Source organism: Lineus longissimus, chromosome 1 (assembly GCF_910592395.1).
Source record: "Lineus longissimus chromosome 1, tnLinLong1.2, whole genome shotgun sequence".
NCBI classification, from domain to species: Eukaryota; Metazoa; Nemertea; class Pilidiophora; order Heteronemertea; family Lineidae; genus Lineus; species Lineus longissimus.
In genome coordinates, this window is record NC_088308.1 from 171,082 (window position 1) to 184,375 (window position 13,294).

Sequence of the window (13,294 nt, forward strand, 5' to 3'; positions counted from 1 at the left end):
CTGACTCCACTAAATCAAATACTGCCATGGTCGGCTCATCCTGAGATCTCCTTTGTCATAAAGGCGGAGTGGAAAGCCACTGGTTCTGGTTATGCCAGGATGTGGGCAGCTGGGCCTTTTTTGATGGCAGGTGACAATGTCACATGAAACCACTCGGTTGTTCTTGGCCAGCAATCTAGGTCTGATTGAAGTTTTTCTTTTGTTTAATATTTCATATTTTGATTTGGTAATATTTTTAATAAAAAAGAGGACTGGAAACTTGATTTAGAATAATACAATCCTTTATTCATAACTTAAATGGGTTAGCAAATGGGCCAAATGGCGGTCGGTCACTGGGCTGCACCATCCATCCCTCACCATTCATCATCCAGCAAGGCAATAACCGAGCATACATATATATACAGAGAGCATTATGTGATCGGTTGTCAATACATATCAAACCCTCAACCATCTAAAGTTTGCATTCATCTGTTGGTCCTTGCGCAGAATTCATAAAAAAGTAGAAGTACATCACTTGTGGAAAGTGATAAAAGTCTGCGAGATCAATGCTCCTGGAGAGGGCGTCTTCAGAAATAACCACACATCGGCCAATAGATTGTGCTCTGGGCAATTCTCCAGCATCATTCAAATTATTGCACTACAAGAGCATTGTTTCTCCCTCCCACTGAGATGAGTCTCAGTCCACTTGGTTCATAAACAACAGTCAGTCATTTGAAATTGTCCTAAGCTCTAATTGACATTGGCTTATCTGGAGTTTGAAAAAGTTTTCGACTGGCACAGTTTTTCTCGACCAATGGTTGTCGCAGCGTCCAAGGGATGGTTTTCTTGTCTGTGCTGGACGGTACTTGGTTTTGTTTTCCTCGAGGAGAAGCAACAACTGCAGGTGATTTGAAACAATCGCGACAAACTGCTAAATATTTATCTTCACCGCCAATGACTTCCACCTGAAATGACAACAGAAAACTTGAGAGAAATATCTAAATTTGCTCATTCAAGTGGCACTGAACATTAGTCGGCACCAATTATCATCCTGATATTAGTTTACTTTATACAAAGTTTTGAATTTGGTTAGGATTCTGCTTCCTACTTGTCTGCTTGCCTTTGACAACCAAATTAGCAGACGTCAAACTGGGGCAACCTAAGGCAGTTGAACTGTCCAATTGTGAAGGTGCCGAGACATCTTGGAGCAGAGCCAGGTCACACGTACCTCTTCTTCCACACTTGTTCTCTTTGTAAATGACGCCTCCTTGAAACATATCATACACACGGCAGTCAGCTTCACAATGCTCTCTGCTAATGGTACCAGATTCAGGATTTGACCAAATCCCTGGAATTGAGAGAGAAACAAGAGTATTACTTATTTACTATCAAACAACCATTCTGGTTTTGGTTGTGTGCAGGAGCTGGATCTTTCTTCAGCTGGTGTGAAGACAGATACAGTGAACAATGTTGACCAAAAAGTATTTCAGATCCAAGTCAAGATAACAGTGCAACGTCTGTAGTCATACTAACCTTTCTTTGGTATGTCCCATCTAAAGCAGCAACAATGACGATTTTCCCTCGGTCAGCCATTTTTTCACAGAACAAAACAATATCTGGGAACTGAAATGAAATGTTATATACAATTTCAAAAACATGCAAGATAGAATTCACATACCTTTTCCAAGCAAGTTAAAATGGGAATAAGATGAGGGCATTGAGTTTGAAATCTCAGGGCTCGATAATCACTGACCCAATGTCTTCATGCTCTTCTCCTTGGCATTGGTGCCCTTGAAATGTCTTCCTTCAAGTGTGCCTCTCAGTCTCCTCTATCATGTCACACTGATTTGAAGAAAACTTCGTTATCATTTCAATCCTTTCAAATACATGTTACTTACAAACTGTCCTTCGTCAATGCCAATGACTTCCGCCTTTCTTGCCTCCTCCTTTATTTCAGACAGTTCATTAGCACCGACAGCTTTTAGCACTTGCCTGAAAATTAAAAAAATTACTGAATTAGACAATGATAAAACAGCGTTGCATTCCAAAGACATCACTGACTACTAAGTGCATTGACATCACTTCACCTTTCATTTGAACTTTAGGGGGTAGCTCAAACAGGGTTTGAACAGATGGCTTTCTTCTCTGAGTTGACTGCACCTCCCTCCTCCTGTCCTGATCATTTACTTACTTGTCATGAGTGGCAACTCCATCTTGATCGTAACGCGTGTCTTTAGCATATTTGATGACAAGGCACTCATATTTTGCGATCTGGTATCTCTTCATGCGTCGGATGAGTTCCGTCCTGAAATTACAAGTTGAAGAAGACCTTAGGGGTAAGAGCTAATACTAGACTTACACTGTTTCCTGCAAGTCCGTACCAGATTATTTCTTTAGATTCATAAGTAAGTAGTGATGCATAAGCCACAATGCCTTTCTTGCCATGAGTCATTGAGTGCCTCAAATTAAAGACAACTTCAAACTGAGATATCTGCTTGGATTATTACTTTCAATATTAGTTTGTCATTTTGGTTGGGGTACGGTAGGCTACTTACGATTTCCCTGAGAACATGGGTCCGAAGATGATCTGAAGAAGAGAATTCTCTTACGTTTACATAACATAAACAATAAACATATAGGCCTACACTGAATGACTGAGTGAGGAATAGCCTAGGTCAATTTCCTGTAATTTTTAGAACTTTTTGCCTCAACAAATCCCTGTGAAAATATGAATCATCAATCGATCGGTAATGCCAACTCACTTGAATTTGCCCTTTCTTTCCTGTAGGGATAATGTCGGGGGTTGATGCACAAGACATCATTTTCTATTGTTTTTGTTGATAAAAAAAAAGGCGGAAAAATCGGGAGGAAACAATCCTTCTCGGCGACTGTTGGACGCGATCTGATTCAAGTTTGGCGGTGGTACTGGCGGGATAAATCACAAAATCCGCGTCTTTACGCTTCGACCCAGGACAAGTATTTTAGTACATTTTTGTGTACCTGAAGATATGAATTGGATTACTGGATCGAGGCTCAAATCCCAGCTTTTTGATTGGTGAGTCAAGAAACTGTATTCCTTGACAACAAACATGGCGGACAGTGAGGTAAAACTTTTCGCTTTTCTACAAAAAATACGCTAAAATTTGCAGAAAACGATCAAATTAGGTTGAAATGAAACGTCAGAATGTACTAGTAGTAGTCTTTGATTCGATACCAAATGCAAATCCTGAACAAGTGTACGTTGTTGGCGGTAGAATCGTGCAGAAAATGAGTTGTAGTCCATTCAATTGTGAAACTGTGTAAGAATGTATAGGCTAGCCTACTCTACTCAGTGTTTAGTGTAGGCCTGCATGCATATCTATGTCATGCCTGCGCGGATGTAGGCCTAGGCTAATGCATTTGGATGGTCTTCAATGACTATAGCCTTAGAATATCTGTCTTGAATAGCTAAAAGTTAGCAGGATCTGAATGTATGGTCAGAGTTTTTTCTTGATGGAGGACACTCGTCACTGACACTCACTGACAGTGACACTTGTCACTAGTCACTATGACTATGAGTATGACTATGACTATGAGTATGAGTATGAATATCAGTCTTCTTTGACTGTTTCGTTATGACTGCAGTGCAGCCGCAGGTGATGAAAAATAGTTTAAGGCCCCATAAAAAAATTCTTAGTTTATCACCCTTTTTTTTCCAAAGAAAGTGATGAGGGAGGGCCTAAGTGTGATTATCTTGCCATTAGATGCGAGATATGGGTGTTTATATCAAGTTTGTGTTCATCTTCTCAACTAGCAAGAATAAAGATTAAAGCTAAGATGACTAAAGACTAATCGAGTCTACTTTTCTCTGACAGGAAACCCAGCAGGAAACAATAGAAGCGGTGGCTGAAGAGGCCCCCGCTGCAGCTGAGTCGGGGGATGCTGAAGCTGAGCAGCAAGAGGAGGCTGCTGTAGCTGGGAATGGAACAGAAGAAGCTGGTGCAGATGCTGCAAGTAGCCCACCACAAACAGGTAAGCAGTTAGAACTAGGGTTTTCAGAACTGGCACAGTGGCAAATACTGAAATTTAGTAAAGAAAGGTGGGGCACATTCATACCCAGAGAGGACTGAAGGTGCGATCGTGGAAACAAGGCAGGGCTTTTCTTTGCATCTTGGTGAGATGTGCCCTTGATGTTGATCGCCATGAAAAAGGGGGTGCACCTCTTGCACCAACCCCCCCTAAATCTGCCACTGCCACTGAATGTAGCACCAACTCCAAAATGGAAATGATGATTATGGATTTCAGATTCAGATTTCAGATTTGGTCTAGACTGTTGTGAACTTTCAGTCTTTGAGATTCAGCAGTGTTGGTTTCCTTCAACCTTTGTTTTCTTTCTAATCCGAATCTTTGTTCTTGAAAGGTGAAGCACCTGCAGTCAATGATGAAGCGGTAGAGGAGGCTCCCACTGAACAGCCAGCTGATGGTGATCAGCCAGAAGGAGAACAAGCTGCACCTGAGGGGGAGGCTGCTGAAGGGGAAGAACAAGCAACTGCTGAAGGTGAAGAGCCTGCTGATGGCGGGCCTCCTGAAGGGGAGGAACCTGCAGAAGGCTGGGCTCCTGAGGGGGAGGAGCCTACTGAACAAGGGCCTCCTGAAGGGGAGGAACTTGCTGAAGGCGAGCGTCCTGAAGGAGAGGAGCCTACTGAAGATAGGGCTCCTGAAGGGGAGGAGCATGAGGGTGATGAAGGGGAGAAACTGGCTGAGGATGGAGAAGAGAAAGAGGGTTTGTACCCTGCACTCTTCGCTGTAGCATTGGGTTTCCCCTAGATGTTAGGTTCTAGATATGCTAACATAGGTGTATTCTGCTATGTTGTCCATTGACAATGCTTAGAAGTAGCTTGTAGTTCACACTTTGTCTTTTATGCTTAGTACTCTTATTAATAGTCTGGGTGGTCATGTGCTTTTAGTAATACTGTTATAATGCAGCCACAGATTTCAGATGATTGACATGCTTTTGCTGTGAGTGGATGTAGTAGGCTTTCACTTGTAGGTTGCAGGTTGTAAATGTGTAATTAGGTACTTTTATTACTAATACAGTAGTAGTTATACAGACTGTAGATCCCTTTCAGAATAACAGAATGTATGCCTGCCATCTTTTCGAGGATGTGTAGAGACTTTACACCTAACTCAAGAAAAGGTTCTGAGGTTAATGCTTGGAACATCTTACTATCTGGCCATAAAGTAGCTTCAGTTTGTAGTTTTAGTTTTACCTTGCGTAAGGTCTGTCTATGCGAATATCAGTATCATGAAACCAGTAAGTTGCAGCAAAATGTCTGTGTCAACTTTGCTGCAAGCATAAAAACGGCACTTGCTTGACTTTAGAATGATCTCAAAAGTAACAACTATTCTTGTAGGAGAAGGGGAAGGTGGAGAACCGAAACCTGAAGGCAAGGAAGGTGAAAAAACAGCCGCTGAGGCCGGTGCTGAAGGTGAGACGCCTGTTGAAGGTGTGGCCCCTGCTGAGGGCGAGGCCCTAGCTGAGGGCGAGGCCCCGGCTGAGGGTGAGGCACCAGCTGAGGGCGAGGTACCAGCCATAGGGGAAGGTCAAGCTGAAGACGAGGCCCCAACTGAACAAGAAGCACAAGCAGAAGGTGAAGCACCTGCAGAGGGTGAGGATGCTGAAGCCAAGCCAGGACGTGAAGGTGTTGCCGGCAATACCATTGCTGAGGAAGAGGAGCCTGAAGAGGGCGAGGCTCAATCACCAGTACCTCAGGTATGTGGAGCCAAGTCTGGAGGCCACAAGAAGCAAATCGGTTTGCTGAAGAAAGGAATATTTTGATTAAAATCTTCGTTACAAAACTCTGGTGTGTATTTCAAGTTGGTTCTGTATGGCCATGCTGCTTTTACACTATGCCCTGTTATGTTGAATGATCAGTCAGTTGCCTGTGTTTTTGGACCAGATCCTGACTTTCTGTTGATGTTTCAGAGTGACACATTTGCAGAGGGTGAAAAACCAGAGAGTCCCTTAGCTATAGGAGAGAAATTGTCACGCGAAGGAAGTCCACAATTGCCTGATTTAGGCGAGCCACCCGTTCTTGAACCAGGAACACCAGAAAGATATGGTGAGTTTAGCATATGTGTTATTTCCAACAATCGCAGTGAAAACGTCTCATTTCACAAATATCATTACATTCTTTCACTTCCATTTTGTCTCTATATATTCCTTGAAAAATTGATGTTCCAGTCAAAAAAATCAACTTTGTTCCCTTTCAAGGAAGTTTCCTAACTTGTCTTAAATTCCTGTTATTCATGCCCATTGCAGATTCCGATGAGGAGGGTGAAGGGAGGACTGTGCGCGTGGAGGACATCATTGAAGAAGATGAGGAGGATGAAGAGCCAGAGTTTGATCGGGATCTACTTATTGAAAAGTATCATGTGAGTATCTTTGTGTGATCTTCTTGGCTTCATTCCAACCGTTTCCACCAAAAATGAGAATGAATTGTTACTCACACATTTTCTCCAATAGCCTTGATACTTGAGAGGGTTAATTTTGGCTTGGAATACCTGCGGTGATGAAGAGCAGGAAACCATGTGGTAACATGTCACATCTACCTGTGGTTGTTTCAGCTGGTGGATCTAAGTGCTCTGACACAGTTGTGGCCTCCTGAGAGTAATTCTCTTAGCGTTCTCCCGTCACATATATCCATTGTTTATTCCAGGCTGCCATCGCAGAGCGAGAACAACTGCAGCAACAGAACTACCAACTTCAGCACAAACTCGCCGACTATTTCAGGAAGAAGAAATCAGATGACACGAGGCAAGAAGTCGATAAGAACGTGACAGACCAGGAGCAGAGATATCTCAAATATATGTGTAGGTGTTCGATAGATTTCATTCTTCCTATGATTCAATTTGTAGATTGCTTCTATCCCATGACAGAGAAAGTACAAAACAGCAGCACTGAGGTAACATGACTGTTCTTTCGAAATGCCGGTCACCAAGTGTTACAGCGATGGGCCGACCCGACACCAGCTACTTCTTATTCCGTGATGATGTCTGAATACTGATCCGGGATCTTAAAACATTCTCCTCAGTGTCCATGAGGACAGGTTGCAAGGCATCTCGAGAAACTGCCAGGCCTCCTTCAAGTTTCTGTAGGCAAAAACTGTTCAAAAAGATGTGAACACTTTAGCTGTGTTATCTTAATGACTTTTCATAATCTGGCTCCTGTTTGATGTTTTTCTGTGTGTTTGCAGCAAATCTTGAAGATTTGAGGCGACAGGACAGCGACCTGCGAGAAGACTACAAGAGACAGATTGATGATTTTAAAGACAAATGTGCAGATAGGAAAGAAAAGGTTGATTTCGAAAGTGACCAGTTCATCCAGTTCAAAAGGACGGTCGCCACGAATGCTATAAATAGCCGATCTGGTAAAGGAATACCACCCAAGGTGAACAAATTTAGATATACTTTGAAACTCATCAATCATGAGTTGACCACATTTTACTCTTTGTCAACAGAAGTTTGTTGGAGCTAAAACAAATTTCCAAAGAATCCAACAGTCGGCATGCGGGAAGGTCAGATGCTACCCATGAAGGAAAAGGACATGTTGTTTGTTCAGGAAATCAGAAAACTTGAATCAGTGAAGCAGGAGACAAGGCTTTCTTGTGACGACCAAGCACTTTTCACTAATATCTATTAGAATCATGCTAGGTTTGACCTAATATCTTAGTTTGAACTGAGGACAACAGAAATGTGCTACCATCTGACCATGATGTCTTCTGTTCCAGGATATTGACACATATCTTCTGAATGAAATGAAAAAAGAAGCAGAAGTTGTGGGTGTCCGACTTGAGAATATCAAACTCAAGAATAAACTGAAGAAGAAGGAACTCCAACTCAAATCCAAGGTGAGCGTCAAAGTTTGCCTCGTATTTAGTATAATGATTGAGTGTCATGTCAATGTGAAGCAGGAAACTGCCTGATGGTACTATAGCCAGCGCAGGGCTTGACAATACTGAGTACTGAAGTGACTGCCAATTACATTGATTGTCCAAGTGATTCTTTGACAAGGGAGGAATCCATGAGATGCACCAGTTTGCTTGCCCTGGTATATGCACCTATACTATGAGTAATCTCCTTCGAACAGACACTTATGAATACACATTTTCCCTATCTCAGGAGGAACTCGCAGAGGGCCTACATTTGATCGACTTTGAGCAACTGAAGATTGAGAATCAGACATATAACGAGAAGATTGAAGAACGAAATGAAGAGTTATTGAAACTGAGGAGAAAGATTACGGGGACTGTTCAAGTGTTGACGCATCTCAAAGAGAAGCTTCAGTTTGTGCAAGGGGAGAATGGTGTGCAGAAGTCAAAGTTGAGAGATGTGGAGGAGTTTGTGGCAAAGGTAAGTTTACAGTCACAGGAGGGCATCAGAATGCTGCAAGAATCAAGATTGACAATAGATAGCTTGGAGTTTAGGATTTGTTTACAGTGGTGGATTTGTTTCATGGAAATTATTGAGTTGAGAGCACAATCGAAAGTACGACATTTAACCTTCAAAAAGCTTTGAAGCGATCTAGTTGGATAAGTCAGGGTCCCTGGAGGAAGGAATGTATGTACTTGCTTGGTTAGAATCAAAAATATGCTTTCTTGTATTTCAGAAAAGAGATGTGTTATCGCGTACAAAACAAGCCAGAGATGCACTCCGAATCGACAACCAAAAATTACGGCAGAATTGTGGACTTCTTGGCAATGAGCCGCTATTACGAGATTTTGAGGAGCGCAAAGATGAAGGGGATGATCTAAAACAGAAACTTGAGGAATTGAAAATGTTCCATGCTGAATTGACTCTCAATTGTACGGGGGTGAGGCGGAAAATAGATCAGGCGAGAGCTGAGACAGCCTAAGAGCTCATGTGAACTGAAAAACATCACCTGCCTATATAAGGGAATCCTTTCTCAAGTTGCTCAGAGTCTTCTCTGAATCTAGTTTCCATTTTTGGCATAAAAAAATGTTCTTGAAGATATTAGCAATTTGGGATGAACTTGTCTCGACCTATTTCAATGTTACATTGATATAACTGACATGTGTGATAGTGGAGGACTTTGTTCATTTACTCCTTGTTCCATATTTGGGCACAAAAGAAACTGTTATTGTCGTAAAAACTTCGGCTTCTTACTACAGATAAACTTAACTGACATTGCCCTTGATAAGAATGGGGGAAATCATTGGTGATCTTGAAGATATTTCACTTATTTGTATCCTTTTTGGTGGAATCAGAAATCCGTCTCACTGTTTTTGGTTGAATCTAGTATTTATACTTATGGTATGCAATCAGTCCGTCCGATTCAGTCTTTAAAATCAATTCATTCTGTAATTAAAACTGCTTTGTAAATAGTCTTCTTCCATCCTGTAAAGTGTATACATAAATGTTCATATATAATGATTTTATTTCTAAAAAAAAGAAACTTCTGACAATTTACGTTTCCTGTCTTTTTACTTGAAACTCAACTTGAAGAAGCATTCTTCTGGGCTCAGGTCGCTGTATCCTATCCATAGTCCATGTGCCAGTTGTTTCTTGTCTTCGGTTGTTCCCCACATGCAGCTTTGACTTCAGCTATTGGCTCAAGCCTGTTCTATAGAATCGGCTTGCCATTTGATCCCCCCAACTCCACATTTGCAAGAAGACGTGAGGTGGAGCCCTAGTCTCATGAGTTTCTGGTGGAGTCGGCAGTGCCCAATCCCCTGACAATAGGTGGAGACTTACCTTTACAGATGTGTGGAACTTGCCCCGGTCTCGCTTGAGTTAAAATGTCTTGTTCATCTTTAAATGCATGAACTGTCCACTCCCTACTTTCATACCTTACTATTCTAGTGCCACCATGAAGCTCCCAGGTTGTGACAGTGGTGCCCAGGATCTTGAAGTGAGACTGCAGTGTCCAGTACTGTATGTATTCTGGAAGGTTGTACCATATGTCTTTCTTGAACAACTTCTCAATTCACTGCCACTTCCTGAAAAAGGTCCTTGGCATTGTTTTGGTGCATGAAATAAGCGGCTCTTATCAGCAGAGCAAAGAAGTGGCAGTGAATCGTTAGTTGGACCAGTCGCCGATGACAATGACACAATCTTTATCAGGAAGTGTCAAGAAGTAGTCGGCCTAGTTTCCTCTCCAATGTGGTTGTGACACATTAGATGAAAATCTTTTAGACTTCCAGGACAGATGTGGCAAGTCATGCCATGACACCCAACGAACTATTGAGAGTTGTGTGAGCCAGAAACTCCTGACCAGTGACGCTCAGCTCTCTTCATTCAATGAGGTGTTTAATCAAGCAATCAACATAGATTTGATAAATACAATCTACATTTATTTATTGCAACAAGACGAGATAGGTTACATGAAATCTTGTTAAACGTTAAGAAAATCTGGCTCCCCTGGCTCCCAATACCAGCGGAGTTCCATAAGGTCACTCGGGCCTATTGTTTCCTGTTTCTGACTATACCAATTCATTACCCTTACTTAATTTCAAAAGGACCTGGCCAAGGACAGTGACTGGTACGACATCAATGCTCTACTGAATGTCTTTATGCCCAGGAAGAGCCACATCAAAAAGAAACTAACCAATTTTGTGAGTGTGAATCCAACACGGTGAGAGTGAATAACAAAAGATTAGTGATCACGGCAGAAACATTTTGTGTAACTCATACACTCGGTCTACAAGCTCACAAAGCGACATTCTCCATTATCAAGTGTCTCTATCACACACCAGCTCATGTCACAGTGACACTATGACTTCCAAATAATCTATCTTCACACTGCTAGTCCAAATATCCTACACAATATTTTCCATGGTCTCCTTCGTTTCTCCCGCATAAGCTTCCCACGTTTTCTGTGACGACTTGACAATCTCCATCTGTATGAAGAAAGACAAAGAATTATAAGTGGAGCTGATAGCCATGCCATGCATATGTACAGCAATCTGATGTCTCACTCGAATTTATAGGAACTGTGGATTCTTCATAAAACTGTTTACATTTTTCTGATGATGCCCTTCCTTCAATTCTTTTAGTGGGTAGCTTCAACGAACACTCCACTGAACTTACGGTATACACAAGTCCCAAATTCAGGTAATTCCTCCACTGAACATACGATACGATATACACGAGGCCAAAATTACTTACAAATTCATTGGTGAGTCTCTGAGATTCCAACTTGAGGATGTCCTCAACTGTCAGCTCCTTATTGTTGAGTTTGACGAATCCACACTGTGGGGCGTGGCGTTTGTGTTCATCCCTAGAAAAGGCACAGATACATGTAATCAAGAGTTATCATCAAGGTATAGATACATGTAATCAAGAGTTATCATCAAGGTATAGATACATGTAATCAAGAGTTATCATCAAGGTCAATCTCTATGGTATTTGTACATCTTCTTTTCCTTTCATTGAGACAATGGGCTGAAGAGTTCATGTCTGAAGTGAGTGGGCTGAAGAGTTCATGTCTGAAGTGAGTGGGCTGAAGAGTTCATGTCTGAAGTGAGTGGGCTGAAGAGTTCATGTCTGAAGTGAGTGGGCTGAAGAGTTCATGTCTGAAGTGAGTGGGCATGGGCTGAAGAGTTCATGTCTGAAGTGAGTGGGCATGGGCTGAAGAGTTCATGTCTGAAGTGAGTGGGCATGGGCTGAAGAGTTCATGTCTGAAGTGAGTGGGCATGGGCTGAAGAGTTCATGTCTGAAGTGAGTGGGCTGAAGAGTTCATGTCTGAAGTGAGTGGGCATGGGCTGAAGAGTTCATGTCTGAAGTGAGTGGGCATGGGCTGAAGAGTTCATGTCTGAAGTGAGTGGGCATGGGCTGAAGAGTTCATGTCTGAAGTGAGTGGGCTGAAGAGTTCATGTCTGAAGTGAGTGGGCATGGGCTGAAGAGTTCATGTCTGAAGTGAGTGGGCTGAAGAGTTCATGTCTGAAGTGAGTGGGCATGATATTAATAAGAGACAATGGGCTGAAGAGTTCATGTCTGAAGTGAGTGGGCATGATATTAATAAGAGACAATGGGCTGAAGAGTTCATGTCTGAAGTGAGTGGGCATGATATTAATAAGAGCCAAGAACCTACCAGGTATTAGTTTGAGTGTCATTGTCCTTTGCCACAAACAATAATTACTTTTAACTTTGTTTTTGCGTGAGAACATCATTTTACGATTTTGCATCCATTTATTTCTGCAAATGGGTGCATTTTTCAGTGAGAAAAACCATTAACAAAGTTACCATTTTTCTATTGTAAAACCCTTCTTGCATAAATATTAGGCTTATGAAAATGAGAGAATTTCCAGTAGTATGTGCTTGATGGTCGACCTATGGTTCCCTCATAGACTGAGAGACGGTGTCTCTTCCGGGACATCCCCCTGTAACTCTCAGCCATAAAAGATTCTAGACTCTTCATTACTCAGTTCCTACCATGGATCATCCTCAGGCTCCCAGCCATCCAATGTCTTGTAACAAATGAAACACTTCACAACATCTGGTTCATTATCATCTTGGCAGTGAATAAAACCAGCTTCTGCCATCTGAAAGTAATAAAACTAGCATAAACAACAAAACACAGAAATATTTCAGTCACTTTTTGATCTCTTTCATAACCTTGCACATCTGACATGCATTATCATTCAAGTCATCTGGTGTACACTCGTATCAGATAAAGAAAAGGTATACTGTCTTTAGTCATTTCACATGACATTTGTCACATTCGTCATTCTATTCAGTATTGTTCCTATAATGCAACTTTAAAAAGTGAAGTGACATGATTTCTCAAAATTCAAGTTTGAAAGTGACCGCAGCATCCGATGAACAACCACTATCATGACCACATTCAGCCAAACAAAGTACCACAGAACGACATGTACAATTGACCCAAACAGTGACATACACAATGTCAAGTCTCTCTGTGTCAACGTGCATCATAGCATTACTGAGTGCAGTGCCAGTCAGTGTGCATGGAAAACAACTTTCCCCACTCACTTTTTCTGCCGTACAAAAGCAATTTTCTTCAAATGGCCAGGATTTGAACGTCTCAAGTCGTTTCTCTATGAAATAGATATCAAGGGCATTTTGATCGTTCTTCATTTTTGGTTAGAAATGACGAGAAAAATACAATTTAATATCGAAGAAATGTAAACATTTAATTTGAAAGGCGCGGGCTTCTATCTTTTCATACTTGTGATAGACCCATGCATTAGCGTGCATTAGCCAATCGAGGGTACGAAAAAGAAGTTCTTATTCATTCATTGTTGTTTCATTTTCTGCCGACGCGAGGCGCAACAAGTTTCAAGGATTTCACTGA

At 41.8% G+C, this 13,294-nt stretch overlaps 3 protein-coding genes across 4 annotated transcripts; 1 reads left to right on the top strand and 2 right to left on the bottom strand.

Annotated features, from left to right (window-relative positions):
• Positions 1–263: 263 nt before the first annotated feature.
• Positions 264–2,928, bottom strand: LOC135497245 (thymidine kinase, cytosolic-like). Its single transcript, XM_064787010.1, has 7 exons — positions 2,742–2,928; positions 2,535–2,566; positions 2,171–2,284; positions 1,878–1,971; positions 1,513–1,602; positions 1,208–1,327; positions 264–944 (listed from the first exon to the last, which is right to left on the bottom strand). Exons 1-7 carry the CDS (start codon positions 2,799–2,801, stop codon positions 723–725), a joined length of 732 nt encoding a protein of 243 aa, XP_064643080.1. The 5' UTR covers positions 2,802–2,928; the 3' UTR covers positions 264–722.
• Positions 2,929–3,061: 133 nt separating this feature from the next.
• LOC135483096 (coiled-coil domain-containing protein 96-like) lies at positions 3,062–9,447 on the top strand. Of its 2 annotated transcripts, none has more exons than XM_064763622.1 (11): positions 3,062–3,083; positions 3,834–3,990; positions 4,379–4,741; positions 5,373–5,731; positions 5,945–6,080; positions 6,281–6,393; positions 6,678–6,831; positions 7,215–7,408; positions 7,749–7,868; positions 8,140–8,370; positions 8,627–9,447. In XM_064763622.1, the coding sequence occupies exons 1-11, from the start codon at positions 3,069–3,071 to the stop codon at positions 8,870–8,872; spliced, it is 2,088 nt and encodes a 695-aa protein (XP_064619692.1). In that variant the 5' UTR covers positions 3,062–3,068; the 3' UTR covers positions 8,873–9,447. The 2 variants fall into 2 exon arrangements, with proteins under 2 accessions (XP_064619692.1, XP_064619701.1); XM_064763631.1 differs by having other exon boundaries at positions 4,379–4,516.
• An 862-nt stretch (positions 9,448–10,309) lies between these two features.
• Positions 10,310–13,148, bottom strand: LOC135497256 (baculoviral IAP repeat-containing protein 5-like). The gene is made up of 4 exons (XM_064787019.1): positions 12,973–13,148; positions 12,412–12,521; positions 11,146–11,257; positions 10,310–10,877 (listed from the first exon to the last, which is right to left on the bottom strand). Exons 1-4 carry the CDS (start codon positions 13,075–13,077, stop codon positions 10,797–10,799), a joined length of 408 nt encoding a protein of 135 aa, XP_064643089.1. The 5' UTR covers positions 13,078–13,148; the 3' UTR covers positions 10,310–10,796.
• Between the last annotated feature and the right edge of the window lie 146 nt (positions 13,149–13,294).

Coding starts and splice junctions, on each gene's coding strand:
- LOC135483096 (XM_064763622.1), top strand. Junction 7,409..7,748: donor GTAAAGGAATACCACCCAAG/GTGAACAAATTT, acceptor CTTCTGTTCCAG/GATATTGACACATATCTTCT. Junction 8,371..8,626: donor TGGAGGAGTTTGTGGCAAAG/GTAAGTTTACAG, acceptor CTTGTATTTCAG/AAAAGAGATGTGTTATCGCG.
- LOC135497256 (XM_064787019.1), bottom strand. CDS start 13,077: ATGAAGAACGATCAAAATGCCCTTGATATCTATTTCATAGAGAAACGA. Junction 12,522..12,972: donor GCTTTTGTACGGCAGAAAAA/GTGAGTGGGGAA, acceptor TATTACTTTCAG/ATGGCAGAAGCTGGTTTTAT. Junction 11,258..12,411: donor GAGCCTGAGGATGATCCATG/GTAGGAACTGAG, acceptor TGCCTTTTCTAG/GGATGAACACAAACGCCACG.
- LOC135497245 (XM_064787010.1), bottom strand. CDS start 2,801: ATGATGTCTTGTGCATCAACCCCCGACATTATCCCTACAGGAAAGAAA. Junction 1,972..2,170: donor GGAGTTGCCACTCATGACAA/GTAAGTAAATGA, acceptor TTTAATTTTCAG/GCAAGTGCTAAAAGCTGTCG. Junction 1,328..1,512: donor ATGGGACATACCAAAGAAAG/GTTAGTATGACT, acceptor TCTCAATTCCAG/GGATTTGGTCAAATCCTGAA.